The sequence below is a fragment of the Chiloscyllium plagiosum genome, unplaced genomic scaffold, assembly GCF_037043375.1.
Source record: "Chiloscyllium plagiosum isolate Xiang-an unplaced genomic scaffold, Cpla_swu_hap1 HiC_scaffold_40, whole genome shotgun sequence".
NCBI lineage: Eukaryota > Metazoa > Chordata > Chondrichthyes > Orectolobiformes > Hemiscylliidae > Chiloscyllium > Chiloscyllium plagiosum.
In genome coordinates this window covers 91,384-107,669 of record NW_028270178.1, presented here as the reverse complement: position 1 = coordinate 107,669, position 16,286 = coordinate 91,384, and the positions used below count along the sequence as shown (strand labels likewise).

The following is a 16,286-nucleotide window of genomic DNA, read 5'->3' as shown; positions in this document are numbered from 1 at the left end:
CTCTGGGACGGGGGGTGTACTCTGGGAGAGGGGGGTGTACTCTGGGACGGGGGGTGTACTCTGGGACGGGGGGTGTACTCTGGGAGAGGTGGGTGTACTCTGGGACGGGGGGTGTACTCTGGGAGAGGGGGGTGTACGCTGGGAGAGGGGGGTGTACTCTGGGACGGGGGGTGTACTCTGGGACGGGGGGTGTACTCTGGGAGAGGGGGGTGTACTCTGGGACGGGGGGGTGTACTCTGGGACGGGGGGTGTACTCTGGGAGAGGGGGGTGTACTCTGGGACGGGGGGTGTACTCTGGGAGAGGGGGGTGTACTCTGGGACGGGGGGTGTACTCTGGGAGAGGGGGGTGTACTCTGGGACGGGGGGTGTACTCTGGGAGAGGGGGGTGTACTCTGGGACGGGGGGTGTACTCTGGGAGAGGGGGGTGTACTCTGGGAGAGGGGGGTGTACTCTGGGACGGGGGGGTGTACTCTGGGACGGGGGGGGTGTACTCTGGGACGGTGGGTGTACTCTGGGAGAGGGGGGCGTACACTGGCAGAGGGGGTGTACTCTGGGACGGGGGTGTACTCTGGGAGAGGGGGGTGTACTCTGAGAGAGAGGGTGTACTCTGGGAGAGGGGGGTGTACTCTGGGAGAGGGGGGTGTACTCTGGGATGGGGGGGGTGTACTCTGGGACGGGGGGTGTACTCTGGGACGGGGGGTGTACTCTGGGAGAGGTGGGTGTACCCGGGGAGAGGGGGGTGTACTCTGGGACGGGGGGTGTACTCTGGGAGAGGGGGGTGTACTCTGGGAGAGGGGGGTGTACTCTGGGACGGGGGGTGTACACTGGGACGGGGGGTGTACTCTGGGAGAGGTGGGTGTACTCTGGGACGGGGGGTGTACTCTGGGACGGGGGGGTGTACTCTGGGACGGGGGGGGTGTACGCTGGGACGGGGGGTGTACTCTGGGAGAGGTGGGTGTACTCTGGGACGGGTGGGTGTACTCTGGGAGAGGGGGGTGTACACGTCGGATCTGGTCTCAGCGTAGTCACTCACTCACCGCCGGGGATGAGCAACAGGACTCCTGGGATAATCACAATGGTACTGGAGAGGCCTGTAGGGAACGAGGGGGGGGGGAGAGAGAGAGAGAGAGAGAGCTCAGAGACTGGATTCCTCACCATGTCCCATACCCTGGGGGCCAGACGGAGGGAGAGGGAGAGAGACACGGTGGGCGTGAGGGATACAGTGAGGGCGAGGCTGAGGGAGAGTGTGAGAAGTGAGGGTGAGAGAGTGAGGGTGAGGGATTGAGGGTGAGGGGATGATGGTGAGGGCGAGGGGGTGAGGGTGAGGGAGTCAGGGTGAGGGGGTGAGGGTGAGGGGGTGATGGTGAGGGTGAGGGTGAGGGAGTCAGGGTGAGGGTATGAGGGTGAGGGGGTGAAGGTGACGGGGTGAGGCTGAGGGACTGAGGGTGAGGGTGTGAGGGTGAGGGAGTAAGGGGGTGAGGGTGAGGGAGTGAGGGTGAGGGCGTGAGGGTGAGGGGGTGAGGGTGAGGCGGTGACGGTGAGAGGGTGAGGGTGAGGGGTTGAGGGTGAAGGGGTGAGGGTGTGAGGGTGAGGGGGTGAGGGTGAGGGGATGAGGGGGGTGAGGGGGTGAAGGTGAGGGGGTGAGGGTGAGGGGTTGAGGGTGAAGGAGTGAGGATGTGAGGGTGAGGGCGTGAGGGTGAGGGGTTGAGGGTGGGGGGTGAGGGTGAGGGGGTGAGGGGGTGAGGGTGAGGGGGTGAGGGTGAGGGGGTGAGGGAGAAGGGGTGAGGGTGTGAGGGTGAGGGTGAGGGGGTGAGGGTGGGGGGTGAGGGTGAGGGGGTGAGGGGGTGAGGGTGAGGGGGTGAGGGTGAGGGGGTGAGGGGGTGAGGGAGAAGGGGTGAGGGTGTGAGGGTGAGGGTGAGGGGGTGAGGGTGGGGGGTGAGGGTGAGGGGGTGAGGGGGTGAGGGTGTGAGGGTGAGGGTGAGGGGGTGAGGGTGAGGGGGTGAGGGTGAGGGGTTGAGGGTGAAGGAGTGAGGATGTGAGGGTGAGGGCGTGAGGGTGAGGGGTTGAGGGTGGGGGATGAGGAGGTGAGGGTGAGGGGGTGAGGGTGAGGGGGTGAGGTGGTGTGGGTGAGGGTGAGGTGGTGAGGGTGAGGGTGAGGGGGTGAGGTGGTGTGGGTGAGGGTGAGGGGGTGAGGTGGTGTGGGTGAGGGTGAGGGGGTGAGGGTGAGGGGGTGAGGTGGTGAGGGTGAGGGTGAGGGGGTGAGGTGGTGTGGGTGAGGGTGAGGGGGTGAGGGTGAGGGTGAGGGGGTGGGGGTGAGGGGGTGAGGGTGAGGGGGTGAGGGGATGAGGGTGAGGGAGTGGGGGTGAGGGGGTGAGGGTGAGGGGGTGAGGGTGAGGTGGTGAGGGTGAGGGGGTGGGGGTGAGGGGGTGAGGGTGAGGGGGTGAGGGTGAGGGGGTGAGGGTGAGGGGGTGAGGGTGAGGGTGAGGGGGTGAGGGTGAAGGGGTGAGGGTGTGAGGGTGAGGGTGAGGGGGTGAGGGGGTGAGGGTGAGGGGGTGATGGTGAGGGTGAGGGAGTGAGGGTGAGGGAGTCAGGGTGAGGGTATGAGGGTGAGGGGGTGAAGGTGACGGGGTGAGGCTGAGGGACTAAGGGTGAGGGTGTGAGGGTGAGGGAGTAAGGGGGTGAGGGTGAGGGTGAGGCGGTGACGGTGAGAGGGTGAGGGTGAGGGGTTGAGGGTGAAGGGGTGAGGGTGTGAGGGTGAGGGGGTGAGGGTGAGGGGATGAGGGGGATGAGGGGGTGAGGGTGAGGGGGTGAGGGTGAGGGGGTGAGGGTGAGGGGGTGAGGGGGTGAGGGGATGAGGGAGAAGGGGTGAGGGTGTGAGGGTGAGGGTGAGGGGGTGAGGGTGAGGGTGAGGGGGTGAGGGTGAGGGGGTGAGGGTGAGGGGGTGAGGGGGTGAGGGTGAGGGGGTGAGGGAGAGGGGGTGAGGGGTTGAGGGTGGGAGATGAGGGGGTGAGGGTGAGGGGGTGAGGGTGAGGGGGTGAGGGTGAGGGTGAGGGGGTGAGGGTGAGGGTGAGGGGGTGAGGGGGTGAGGGTGAGGGGGTGAGGGTGAAGGAGATGGGGTGAGGGGTTGAGGGTGGGGGATGAGGGGGTGAGGGTGAGGGGGTGAGGGTGAGGGGGGTGAGGGGGTGAGGGTGAGGGGGTGAGGTGGTGAGGGTGAGGGGGTGAGGGTGAGGGTGAGGGGGTGGGGGTGAGGGTGTGAGGGTGAGGGGGTGAGGGGGTGAGGGTGAGGGGGTGGGGGTGACGGGGTGAGGGTGAGGGTGAGGGGGTGAGAGTGAAGGGGTGAGGGTGTGAGGGTGAGGGTGAGGGGGTGAGGGTGAGGGTGAGGGTGAGGGGGTGAGGGTGAAGGGGTGAGGGTGTGAGGGTGAGGGTGAGGGGGTGAGGGTGAGGGGGTGAGGGTGAGGGGGTGAGGGTGAAGGGGTGAGGGTGTGAGGGTGAGGGTGAGGGGGCGAGGGTGAGGGTGAGGGGGTGAGGGTGAGGGGGTGAGGGTGAGGGTGAGGGGGTGAGGGTGAGGGAGTGAGGGTGAGGGTGTGAGGGTGTGAGGGGTAGAGGATGAGGGTGAGGGGGTGAGGGTGAGGGTGAGGGGGTGAGGGGGTGAGGGTGAGGGGGTGAGGGTGAAGGGGTGAGGGTGTGAGGGTGAGGGTGAGGGGGCGAGGGTGAGGGGGTGAGGGTGAGGGGGTGAGGGTGAGGGTGAGGGGGTGAGGGTGAGGGAGTGAGGGTGAGGGTGTGAGGGTGTGAGGGGTAGAGGATGAGGGTGAGGGGGTGAGGGTGAGGGTGAGGGAGTGAGGGTGAGGGTGTGAGGGTGTGAGGGGTAGAGGATGAGGGTGAGGGGGTGAGGGTGAGCGGGTGTGGGGGTGAGGGTGAGGGGGTGAGGGGGTGAAGAGGTGAGGGTGTGAGGGTGAGGGGGTGAGGGGGTGAGGGTGAGGGGGTGAGGGTGAGTGTGAGGGGGTGAGGGGGTGAGGGTGAGGGGGTGAGGGTGAGGGGGTGAGGGTGAGGGGTTGAGGGTGAAGGAGTGAGGATGTGAGGGTGAGGGCGTGAGGGTGAGGGGGAGGGGGTGAGGGTGAGGGTGAGGGGGTGAGGGTGAGGGAGTGAGGGTGAGGGGGTGAGGGTGTGAGGGGGTGAGGATGAGGGTGAGGGGGTGAGGGTGAGGGGGTGAGGGTGAGGGGGTGAGGGTGAGGGGGTGAGGGTGAGGGTGAGGGGGTGAGGGTGAGGGTGAGGGGGTGAGGGTGTGAGGGGGTGAGGATGAGGGTGAGGGGGTGAGGGTGAGGGGGAGGGGGTGAGGGGGTGAGGGGGTGAGGGTGAGGGTGAGGGGGTGAGGGTGAGGGTGAGGGGGGTGACCAGCGGTGAATTGGGGGCTTTGACCCCGCAGGAGCCACCCTCTGGAGGTGCCTGGCGCCAGGGGAGTGGTGGCCGTGCGGCCAGAGGCTGGCTGGAAGGGACAGCAGGGTGAGAAGGGCCGAAGGGGCTCTCCCAGCACCGACATTGGACCGCAGCGTCCCAACGTCTCACCGCGAGGTGGATCACAGGACGGGCCAGGGTCGGGGGGGGGTCGGGGAGTGGTCAGAGAGAGGGGGGGGTCAGGGAACGGGGGGAGGGTCAGGGAGCGGGGGGGGGGGGGTCAGGGAGTGGTCGGGGAGGGGGGGGGTCAGGGAGGGGGGGGGTCAGGGAGCGGGGGGGGGTGGGGAGGGGAGAGGGGGGGGAGGGAAGCGAGTGGGGGGGGGGCGGGGTTCAATGTCTCTGGATCTGCGCGAGGGTCAGCACGGCCAGACCACTCCAGACCCAAACACACCTGAATTCGGGTGGACTTCCAGACCGATTCCAATCACAACGAGAACTGAAACAGAGAGAGAACAATATCAGACACCAGTCAGTGTACAGATATCTCCCTGAGAGAGAGAGAGAGGACTGAGAGACACCAGTCAGTGTACAGATATCTCCCTGAGAGAGAGAGAGAGGGGACTGAGAGACACCAGTCAGTGTACAGATATCTCCCTGAGAGAGAGAGAGAGGGGACTGAGAGACACCAGTCAGTGTACAGATATCTCCCTGAGAGTGAGAGGGGACTGAGAGACACCAGTCAGTGTACAGATATCTCCCTGAGAGAGAGAGGGGGGACTGAGAGACACCAGTCAGTGTACAGATATCTCCCTGAGAGAGAGAGAGAGGACTGAGAGACACCAGTCAGTGTACAGATATCTCCCTGAGAGAGAGAGAGAGGGGACTGAGAGACACCAGTCAGTGTACAGATATCTCCCTGAGAGAGAGAGAGAGGGGACTGAGAGACACCAGTCAGTGTACAGATATCTCCCTGAGAGTGAGAGGGGACTGAGAGACACCAGTCAGTGTACAGATATCTCCCTGAGAGAGAGAGGGGGGACTGAGAGACACCAGTCAGTGTACAGATATCTCCCTGAGAGAGAGAGGGGGGACTGAGAGACACCAGTCAGTGTACAGATATCTCCCTGAGAGTGAGAGGGGACTGAGAGACACCAGTCAGTGTACAGATATCTCCCTGAGAGTGAGAGGGGACTGAGAGACACCAGTCAGTGTACAGATATCTCCCTGAGAGAGAGAGGGGGGACTGAGAGACACCAGTCAGTGTACAGATATCTCCCTGAGAGAGAGAGGGGCCAGTGAGAGACACCAGTCAGTGTACAGATATCTCCCTGAGAGAGAGAGGGGACTGAGAGACACCAGTCAGTGCACAGATATCTCCCTGAGAGAGAGGGGACTGAGAGACACCAGTCAGTGTACAGATATCTCCCTGAGAGAGAGAGGGGACTGAGAGACACCAGTCAGTGTACAGATATCTCCCTGAGAGAGAGAGGGGACTGAGAGACACCAGTCAGTGTACAGATATCTCCCTGAGAGAGAGGGGACTGAGAGACACCAGTCAGTGTACAGATATCTCCCTGAGAGAGAGGGGGGACTGAGAGACACCAGTCAGTGTACAGATATCTCCCTGAGAGAGAGAGAGGGGGGACTGAGAGACACCAGTCAGTGTACAGATATCTCCCTGAGTGAGAGAGAGGGGACTGAGAGACACCAGTCAGTGTCCAGGTACCTCCCTGAGAGAGAGAGAGGGGACTGAGAGACACCAGTCAGTGTACAGATATCTCCCTGAGAGAGAGAGAGGGGACTGAGAGACACCAGACAGTGTACAGATATCTCCCTGAGAGAGAGAGAGGGGACTGAGAGACACCAGTCAGTGTACAGATATCTCCCTGAGAGAGAGGGGACTGAGAGACACCAGTCAGTGTACAGATATCTCCCTGAGAGAGAGAGAGGGGACTGAGAGACACCAGACAGTGTACAGATATCTCCCTGAGAGAGAGGGGACTGAGAGACACCAGTCAGTGTACAGATATCTCCCTGAGAGAGAGAGAGGGCACTGAGAGACACCAGTCAGTGTACAGATATCTCCCTGAGAGAGAGGGGACTGAGAGACACCAGTCAGTGTACAGATATCTCCCTGAGAGAGAGAGGGGACTGAGAAACACCAGTCAGTGAACAGATATCTCCCTGAGAGAGAGAGAGGGGACTGAGAGACACCAGTCAGTGTACAGATATCTCCCTGAGAGAGAGAGGGGACTGAGAGACACCAGTCAGTGTACAGATATCTCCCTGAGAGAGAGAGAGAGAGAGGGGACTGAGAGACACCAGTCAGTGTACAGATATCTCCCTGAGAGAGAGAGAGGGGACTGAGAGACACCAGTCAGTGTACAGATATCTCCCTGAGAGAGAGAAAGGGGGGACTGAGAGACACCAGTCAGTGTACAGATATCTCCCTGAGAGAGAGAGAGAGAGGGGACTGAGAGACACCAGTCAGTGTACAGATATCTCCCTGAGAGAGAGAGAGGGGACTGAGAGACACCAGTCAGTGTACAGATATCTCCCTGAGAGAGAGAGAGGGGACTGAGAGACACCAGTCAGTGTACAGATATCTCCCTGAGAGAGAGAGAGGACTGAGAGACACCAGTCAGTGTACAGATATCTCCCTGAGAGAGGGGGGACTGAGAGACACCAGTCAGTGTACAGATATCTCCCTGAGAGGGAGAGGGGACTGAGACACCAGTCAGTGTACAGATATCTCCCTGAGAGAGAGAGGGGACTGAGAGACACCAGTCAGTGTACAGATATCTCCCTGAGAGAGAGAGAGAGGGGACTGAGAGACACCAGTCAGTGTACAGATATCTCCCTGAGAGAGAGGGGACTGAGAGACACCAGTCAGTGTACAGATATCTCCCTGAGAGGGAGAGGGGACTGAGACACCAGTCAGTGTACAGATATCTCACTGAGAGAGAGAGAGGGGACTGAGAGACACCAGTCAGTGTACAGATATCTCCCTGAGAGAGAGAGAGGGGGGACTGAGAGACACCAGTCAGTGTACAGATATCTCCCTGAGAGAGAGAGAGAGGGGACAGAGAGAGACACCAGTCAGTGTACAGATATCTCCCTGAGAGAGTGAGAGAGGGGGGACTGAGAGACACCAGTCAGTGTACAGATATCTCCCTGACAGAGAGAGAGGGGACTGAGAGACACCAGTCAGTGTCCAAATACCTCCCTGAGAGAGAGAGAGAGGGGACTGAGAGACACCAGTCAGTGTACAGATATCTCCCTGAGAGAGAGAGGGGACTGAGAGACACCAGTCAGTGTACAGATATCTCCCTGAGAGAGAGAGAGGGGACTGAGAGACACCAGTCAGTGTCCAAATACCTCCCTGAGAGAGAGAGAGAGGGGACTGAGAGACACCAGTCAGTGTACAGATATCTCCCTGAGAGAGAGAGGGGACTGAGAGACACCAGTCAGTGTACAGATACCTCCCTGAGAGAGAGAGGGGACTGAGAGACACCAGTCAGTGTCCAGATACCTCCCTGAGTGAGAGAGAGAGGGGACTAGGAGACACCGGTCAGTGTACAGATATCTCCCTGAGAGAGAGAGAGAGGGGGGACTGAGAGACACCAGTCAGTGTACAGATATCTCCCTGAGAGAGAGAGGGGACTGAGAGACACCAGTCAGTGTCCAGATACCTCCCTGAGTGAGAGAGGGGGGACTGAGAGACACCAGTCAGTGTACAGATATCTCCCTGAGAGAGAGAGAGGGGACTGAGAGACACCAGTCAGTGTCCAAATACCTCCCTGAGAGAGAGAGAGGGGACTGAGAGACACCAGTCAGTGTACAGATATCTCCCTGAGAGAGAGAGGGGACTGAGAGACACCAGTCAGTGTCCAGATACATCCCTGAGAGAGAGAGAGAGGGGACTGAGAGACACCAGTCAGTGTACAGATATCTCCCTGAGAGAGAGAGGGGACTGAGAGACACCAGTCAGTGTCCAGATACCTCCCTGAGAGAGAGAGGGGACTGAGAGACACCAGTCAGTGTACAGATATCTCCCTGAGAGAGAGAGAGAGGGGACTGAGAGACACCAGTCAGTGTACAGATATCTCCCTGAGAGAGAGAGAGAGGGGACTGAGAGACTCCAGTCAGTGTACAGATATCTCCCTGAGAGAGAGAGAGAGGGGACTGACAGACACCAGTCAGTGTACAGATATCTCCTTGAGAGAGAGAAAGTGGACTGAGAGACACCAGTCAGTGTACAGATATCTCCTCGAGAGAGAGAGAGTGGACTGAGAGACCCCAGTCAGTGTACAGATATCACCCTGAGTGAGAGAGAGGGGACTGAGAGACACCAGTCAGTGTACAGATATCTCCCTGAGAGAGGTGGGGGGAGACTGAGACACCAGTCAGTGTACAGATATCTCACTGAGAGAGAGAGGGGGGACTGAGAGACACCAGTCAGTGTACAGATATCTCACTGAGAGAGAGAGAGGGGACTGAGAGACACCAGTCAGTGTACAGATATCTCCCTGAGAGAGAGAGAGAGAGAGGGGACTGAGAGACACCAGTCAGTGTACAGATATCTCCCTGAGAGAGAAAGGAGACTGAGAGACACCAGTCAGTGTACTGATAGCTCCCTGAGAGCGAGAGAGAGGGGACAGAGAGACACCAGTCAGTGTACAGATATCTCCCTGAGAGAGAGAGGGGACTGAGAGACACCAGTCAGTGTACTGATATCTCCCTAAGAGAGGGGTGGGACTGAGAGACACCAGTCAGTGTACAGATATATCCCTGAAAGAGAGAGAGGGGGGACTGAGAGACACCAGTCAGTGTACAGATATCTCAATGAGACAGAGAGGGGACTGAGATACACCAGTCAGTGTACAGATATCTCCCTGAGAGAGAAAGGAGACTGAGAGACACCAGTCAGTGTACTGATAGCTCCCTGAGAGCGAGAGAGAGTGGACAGAGAGACACCAGTCAGTGTACAGATATCTCCCTGAGAGAGAGAGGGGACTGAGAGACACCAGTCAGTGTACTGATATCTCCCTGAGAGAGAGGGGGGACTGAGAGACACCAGTCAGTGTACAGATATCTCCCTGAAAGAGAGAGAGGCGGGACTGAGAGACACCAGTCAGTGTACAGATATCTCCCTGAAAGAGAGAGAGGGGGGACTGAGAGACACCAGTCAGTGTACAGATATCTCCCTGAGAGAGAGAGGAGGGACTGAGAGACACCAGTCAGTGTACAGATATCTCCCTGAAAGAGAGAGAGGGGTCTGAGAGACACTAGTCAGTGTACAGATATCTCCCTGAGAGAGAGGGGGGACTGAGAGACACCAGTCAGTGTACAGATATCTCCCTGAGAGAGAGAGGAGGGACTGAGAGACACCAGTCAGTGTACAGATATCTCCCTGAGAGAGAGGGGGGTCTGAGAGACACTAGTCAGTGTACAGATATCTCCTTGAGAGAGAGAAGGGACTGAGAGACACCAGTCAGTGTACAGATATCTCCCTGAGAGAGAGGGGGGACTGAGAGACACCAGTCAGTGTACAGATATCTCCCTGAGAGAGAGAGGAGGGACTGAGAGACACCAGTCAGTGTACAGATATCCCCCTAAGAGAGAGATGGGGGACTGAGAGACACTAGTCAGTGTACAGATATCTCCTTGAGAGAGAGAGAGTGGACTGAGAGACACCAGTCAGTGTACAGATATCTCCCTGAGAGAAAGAGAGGGGACTGAGACACCAGTCAGTGTACAGATATCTCACTGAGAGAGAGAGGGGGGACTGAGAGACCCCAGTCAATGTACAGATATCTCCCTGAGTGAGAGAGAGGGGACTGAGAGACACCAGTCAGTGTACAGATATCTCACTGAGAGAGAGAGAGGGGACTGAGAGACACCAGTCAGTGTACAGATATCTCCCTGAGAGAGAGAGAGAGAGAGGGGTCTGAGAGACACTAGTCAGTGTACAGATATCTCCCTGAGAGAGAGGGGGGACTGAGAGACACCAGTCAGTGTACAGATATCTCAATGAGAGAGAGAGAGGGGACTGAGAGACACCAGTCAGTGTACTGATAGCTCCCTGAGACAGAGAGAGAGAGAGGGGACTGAGAGACACCAGTCAGTGTACAGATATCTCCCTGAGAGAGAAAGGAGACTGAGAGACACCAGTCAGTGTACTGATAGCTCCCTGAGAGTGAGAGAGAGGGGACAGAGAGACACCAGTCAGTGTACTGATATCTCCCTGAGAGAGAAAGGAGACTGAGAGACACCAGTCAGTGTACAGATATCTCCCTGAGAGAGAGAGGGGACTGAGAGACACTAGTCAGTGTACTGATATCTCCCTGAGAGAGAGAGGGGACTGAGAGACACCAGTCAGTGTACAGATATCTCCCTGAGAGAGAAAGGAGACTGAGAGACACCAGTCAGTGTACTGATAGCTCCCTGAGAGCGAGAGAGAGGGGACAGAGAGACACCAGTCAGTGTACAGATATCTCCCTGAGAGAGAAAGGAGACTGAGAGACACCAGTCAGTGTACTGATAGCTCCCTGAGAGCGAGAGAGAGGGGACAGAGAGACACCAGTCAGTTTACAGATATCTCCCTGAGAGAGAAAGGAGACTGAGAGACACCAGTCAGTGTACTGATAGCTCCCTGAGAGCGAGAGAGAGGGGACAGAGAGACACCAGTCAGTGTACAGATATCTCCCTGAGAGAGAAAGGAGACTGAGAGACACCAGTCAGTGTACAGATATCTCCCTGATAGAGAGAGGGGACTGAGAGACATCAGTCAGTGTACTGATATCTCCCTGAGAGATGGAGAGAACTGAGAGACACCAGTCAGTGTACAGATATCTCCCTGAGAGAGAGGGGGGACTGAGAGACACCAGTCAGTGTACAGATATCTCACTGAGAGAGAGAAAGGGGACTGAGAGACACCAGTCAGTGTACAGATATCTCCCTGAGAGAGAGAGGGGACAGAGAGACACCAGTCAGTGTACAGATATCTCCCTGAGAGAGAAAGGAGACTGAGAGACACCAGTCAGTGTACAGATATCTCCCTGAGAGAGAGAGGGGAGAGACAGACACCAGTCAGTGTACTGATATCTCCCTGAGAGAGAGAGGGGACTGAGAGACACCAGTCAGTGTACAGATATCTCCCTGAGAGAGAGAGGGGGGACTGAGAGACACCAGTCAGTGTACAGATATCTCCCTGAGAGAGAGAGGAGGGACTGAGAGACACCAGTCAGTGCACAGATATCTCAATGAGAGAGAGAGAGGGGACTGAGATACACCAGTCAGTGTACAGATATCTCCCTGAAAGAGAGAGAGGGGTCTGAGAGACACTAGTCAGTGTACAGATATCTCCCTGAGAGAGACGGGGGACTGAGAGACACCAGTCAGTGTACAGATACCTCCCTGAGAGAGAGAGGAGGGACTGAGAGACACCAGTCAGTGTACAGATATCTCCCTGAGAGAGAGGGGGGTCTGAGAGACACTAGTCAGTGTACAGATATCTCCTTGAGAGAGAGAGGGGACTGAGAGATACCAGTCAGTGTACAGATATCTCCCTGATAGAGAGAGGGGACTGAGAGACACCAGTCAGTGTACTGATATCTCCCTGAGAGAGAGAGGGGACTGAGAGACACCAGTCAGTGTACAGATATCTCCCTGAGAGAGGGGGGGGGGGGACAGAGAGACACCAGTCAGTGTACAGATATCTCCCTGAGAGAGGGGACTGAGAGACACCAGTTGGTGTACTGATATCTCCCTGAGAGAGAGAGGGGACTGAGAGACACCAGTCAGTGTACAGATATCTCCCTAAGAGAGAGGAGGGACTGAGAGACACCAGTCAGTGTACAGATATCTCAATGAGAGAGAGAGAGGGGTCTGAGAGACACTAGTCAGTGTACAGATATCTCCCTGAGAGAGAGGGGGGACTGAGAGACACCAGTCAGTGTACAGATATCTCCCTGAGAGAGAGAGGAGGGACTGAGAGACACCAGTCAGTGTACAGATATCTCCCTGAGAGAGAGGGGGGTCTGAGAGACACTAGTCAGTGTACAGATATCTCTTTGAGAGAGAGAAGGGACTGAGAGACACCAGTCAGTGTACAGATATCTCCCTGAGAGAGAGAGGGGGGACTGAGAGACACCAGTCAGTATATAGATATCTCCCTGTGAGAGTGAGGGGGGACTGAGAGACACCAGTCAGTGTACAGATATCTCCGTGAGAGAGAGAGGGGACTGAGAGACACCAGTCAGTGTACAGATATCTCCCTGAGAGAGAGGGGGCTGAGAGACCCCAGTCAGTGTACAGATATCTCCCTGAGAGAGAGAGAGAGAGAGAGGGGACTGAGAGACCCCAGTCAGTGTACAGATATCTCCCTGAGAGCGAGGTGACTGAGAGACACCAGTCAGTGCACAGATATCTCCCTGAGAGAGAGAGGGGACTGAGAGACACCAGTCAGTGTACAGATATCTCACTGAGAGAGAGAGGGGGGACTGAGAGACACCAGTCAATGTACAGATATCTCTCTGAGAGAGAGAGAGGGGACTGAGAGACACCAGTCAGTGTACAGATATCTCCCTGAGAGAGAGAGAGGGGACTGAGAGACACCAGTCAGTGTACAGATATCTCCCTGAGAGAGAGAGAGGGGACTGAGAGACACCAGTCAGTGTACAGATATCTCCCTGAGAGAGAGAGAGGGGACTGAGAGACACCAGTCAGTGTACAGATATCTCCCTGAGAGAGAGAGAGAGAGAGGGGACTGAGAGACACCAGTCAGTGTACAGATATCTCCCTGAGAGAGAGAGAGGGGTCTGAGAGACACCAGTCAGTGTACAGATATCTCCTGAGAGAGAGAGAGAGAGAGAGGGGGGACTGAGAGACACCAGTCATTGTACAGATATCTCCCTGAGAGAGAGAGAGAGAGGGGGGACTGATCGACACCAGTCAGTGTACAGATATCTCCCTGAGAGAGAGAGGGGACTGAGAGATACCAGTCAGTGTACAGATATCTCCCTGATAGAGAGAGGGGACTGAGAGACACCAGTCAGTGTACTGATATCTCCCTGAGAGAGAGAGGGGACTGAGAGACACCAGTCAGTGTACAGATATCTCCCTGAGAGAGAGGGGGGACTGAGAGACACCAGTCAGTGTACAGATATCTCCCTGAGAGAGGTGGGGGGAGACTGAGACACCAGTCAGTGTACAGATATCTCACTGAGAGAGAGAGGGGGGACTGAGAGACACCAGTCAGTGTACAGATATCTCACTGAGAGAGAGAGAGGGGACTGAGAGACACCAGTCAGTGTACAGATATCTCCCTGAGAGAGAGAGAGAGAGAGGGGACTGAGAGACACCAGTCAGTGTACAGATATCTCCCTGAGAGAGAAAGGAGACTGAGAGACACCAGTCAGTGTACTGATAGCTCCCTGAGAGCGAGAGAGAGGGGACAGAGAGACACCAGTCAGTGTACAGATATCTCCCTGAGAGAGAGAGGGGACTGAGAGACACCAGTCAGTGTACTGATATCTCCCTAAGAGAGGGGGGGGACTGAGAGACACCAGTCAGTGTACAGATATATCCCTGAAAGAGAGAGAGGGGGGACTGAGAGACACCAGGCAGTGTACAGATATCTCAATGAGACAGAGAGGGGACTGAGATACACCAGTCAGTGTACAGATATCTCCCTGAGAGAGAAAGGAGACTGAGAGACACCAGTCAGTGTACTGATAGCTCCCTGAGAGCGAGAGAGAGTGGACAAAGAGACACCAGTCAGTGTACAGATATCTCCCTGAGAGAGAGAGGGGACTGAGAGACACCAGTCAGTGTACTGATATCTCCCTGAGAGAGAGGGGGGACTGAGAGACACCAGTCAGTGTACAGATATCTCCCTGAAAGAGAGAGAGGCGGGACTGAGAGACACCAGTCAGTGTACAGATATCTCCCTGAAAGAGAGAGAGGGGGGACTGAGAGACACCAGTCAGTGTACAGATATCTCCCTGAGAGAGAGAGGAGGGACTGAGAGACACCAGTCAGTGTACAGATATCTCCCTGAAAGAGAGAGAGGGGTCTGAGAGACACTAGTCAGTGTACAGATATCTCCCTGAGAGAGAGGGGGGACTGAGAGACACCAGTCAGTGTACAGATATCTCCCTGAGAGAGAGAGGAGGGACTGAGAGACACCAGTCAGTGTACAGATATCTCCCTGAGAGAGAGGGGGGTCTGAGAGACACTAGTCAGTGTACAGATATCTCTTTGAGAGAGAGAAGGGACTGAGAGACACCAGTCAGTGTACAGATATCTCCCTGAGAGAGAGGGGGGACTGAGAGACACCAGTCAGTGTACAGATATCTCCCTGAGAGAGAGAGGAGGGACTGAGAGACACCAGTCAGTGTACAGATATCCCCCTAAGAGAGAGATGGGAGACTGAGAGACACCAGTCAGTGTACAGATATCTCCTTGAGAGAGAGAGAGTGGACTGAGAGACACCAGTCAGTGTACAGATATCTCCCTGAGAGAAAGAGAGGGGACTGAGACACCAGTCAGTGTACAGATATCTCACTGAGAGAGAGAGGGGGGACTGAGAGACCCCAGTCAATGTACAGATATCTCCCTGAGTGAGAGAGAGGGGACTGAGAGACACCAGTCAGTGTACAGATATCTCACTGAGAGAGAGAGAGGGGACTGAGAGACACCAGTCAGTGTACAGATATCTCCCTGAGAGAGAGAGGGGACTGAGAGACACCAGTCAGTGTACAGATATCTCCCTGAGAGAGAGAGAGAGAGAGGGGTCTGAGAGACACTAGTCAGTGTACAGATATCTCCCTGAGAGAGAGGGGGGACTGAGAGACACCAATCAGTGTACAGATATCTCAATGAGAGAGAGAGAGGGGACTGAGAGACACCAGTCAGTGTACAGATATCTCCCTGAGAGAGAAAGGAGACTGAGAGACACCAGTCAGTGTACTGATAGCTCACTGAGAGCGAGAGAGAGGGGACAGAGAGACACCAGTCAGTGTACTGATATCTCCCTGAGAGAGAAAGGAGACTGAGAGACACCAGTCAGTGTACAGATATCTCCCTGAGAGAGAGAGGGGACTGAGAGACACTAGTCAGTGTACTGATATCTCCCTGAGAGAGAGAGGGGACTGAGAGACACCAGTCAGTGTACAGATATCTCCCTGAGAGAGAAAGGAGACTGAGAGACACCAGTCAGTGTACTGATAGCTCCCTGAGAGCGAGAGAGAGGGGACCGAGAGACACCAGTCAGTGTACAGATATCTCCCTGAGAGAGAAAGGAGACTGAGAGACACCAGTCAGTGTACTGATAGCTCCCTGAGAGCGAGAGAGAGGGGACAGAGAGACACCAGTCAGTTTACAGATATCTCCCTGAGAGAGAAAGGAGACTGAGAGACACCAGTCAGTGTACTGATAGCTCCCTGAGAGAGAGGGGACTGAGAGACACCAGTCAGTGTACAGATATCTCCCTGAGAGAGAAAGGAGACTGAGAGACACCAGTCAGTGTACAGATATCTCCCTGAGAGAGAGAGGGGACTGAGAGACACCAGTCAGTGTACTGATATCTCCCTGAGAGATGGAGAGAACTGAGAGACACCAGTCAGTGTACAGATATCTCCCTGAGAGAGTGGGGGGACTGAGAGACACCAGTCAGTGTACAGATATCTCACTGAGAGAGAGAAAGGGGACTGAGAGACACCAGTCAGTGTACAGATATCTCCCTGAGAGAGAGAGGGGACAGAGAGACACCAGTCAGTGTACAGATATCTCCCTGAGAGAGAATGGAGACTGAGAGACACCAGTCAGTGTACTGATAGCTCCCTGAGAGCGAGAGAGAGGGGACAGAGAGACACCAGTCAGTGTACAGA

General features: G+C 56.4%; 1 protein-coding gene across 5 annotated transcripts in view; it reads right to left on the bottom strand.

The window, feature by feature from the left end:
- Positions 1–16,286, bottom strand: part of tmem134 (transmembrane protein 134) — a 108,673-nt gene that overhangs the window by 21,673 nt on the left and 70,714 nt on the right. For 3 of the 5 annotated variants that reach the window (XM_087981549.1, XM_087981547.1, XM_087981545.1), the window contains 2 exons: positions 4,844–4,888; positions 1,038–1,091 (listed from right to left, as the gene is read on the bottom strand). The exons of 1 other annotated variant lie outside the window; for it this stretch is intronic. In XM_087981549.1, coding sequence (XP_087837675.1) covers positions 1,038–1,091; positions 4,844–4,888 — 99 coding nt within the window. The remainder of the gene's footprint in view (positions 1–1,037; positions 1,092–4,843; positions 4,889–16,286) is intronic. One more of the 5 variants, XM_087981546.1, reaches the window with a different exon arrangement.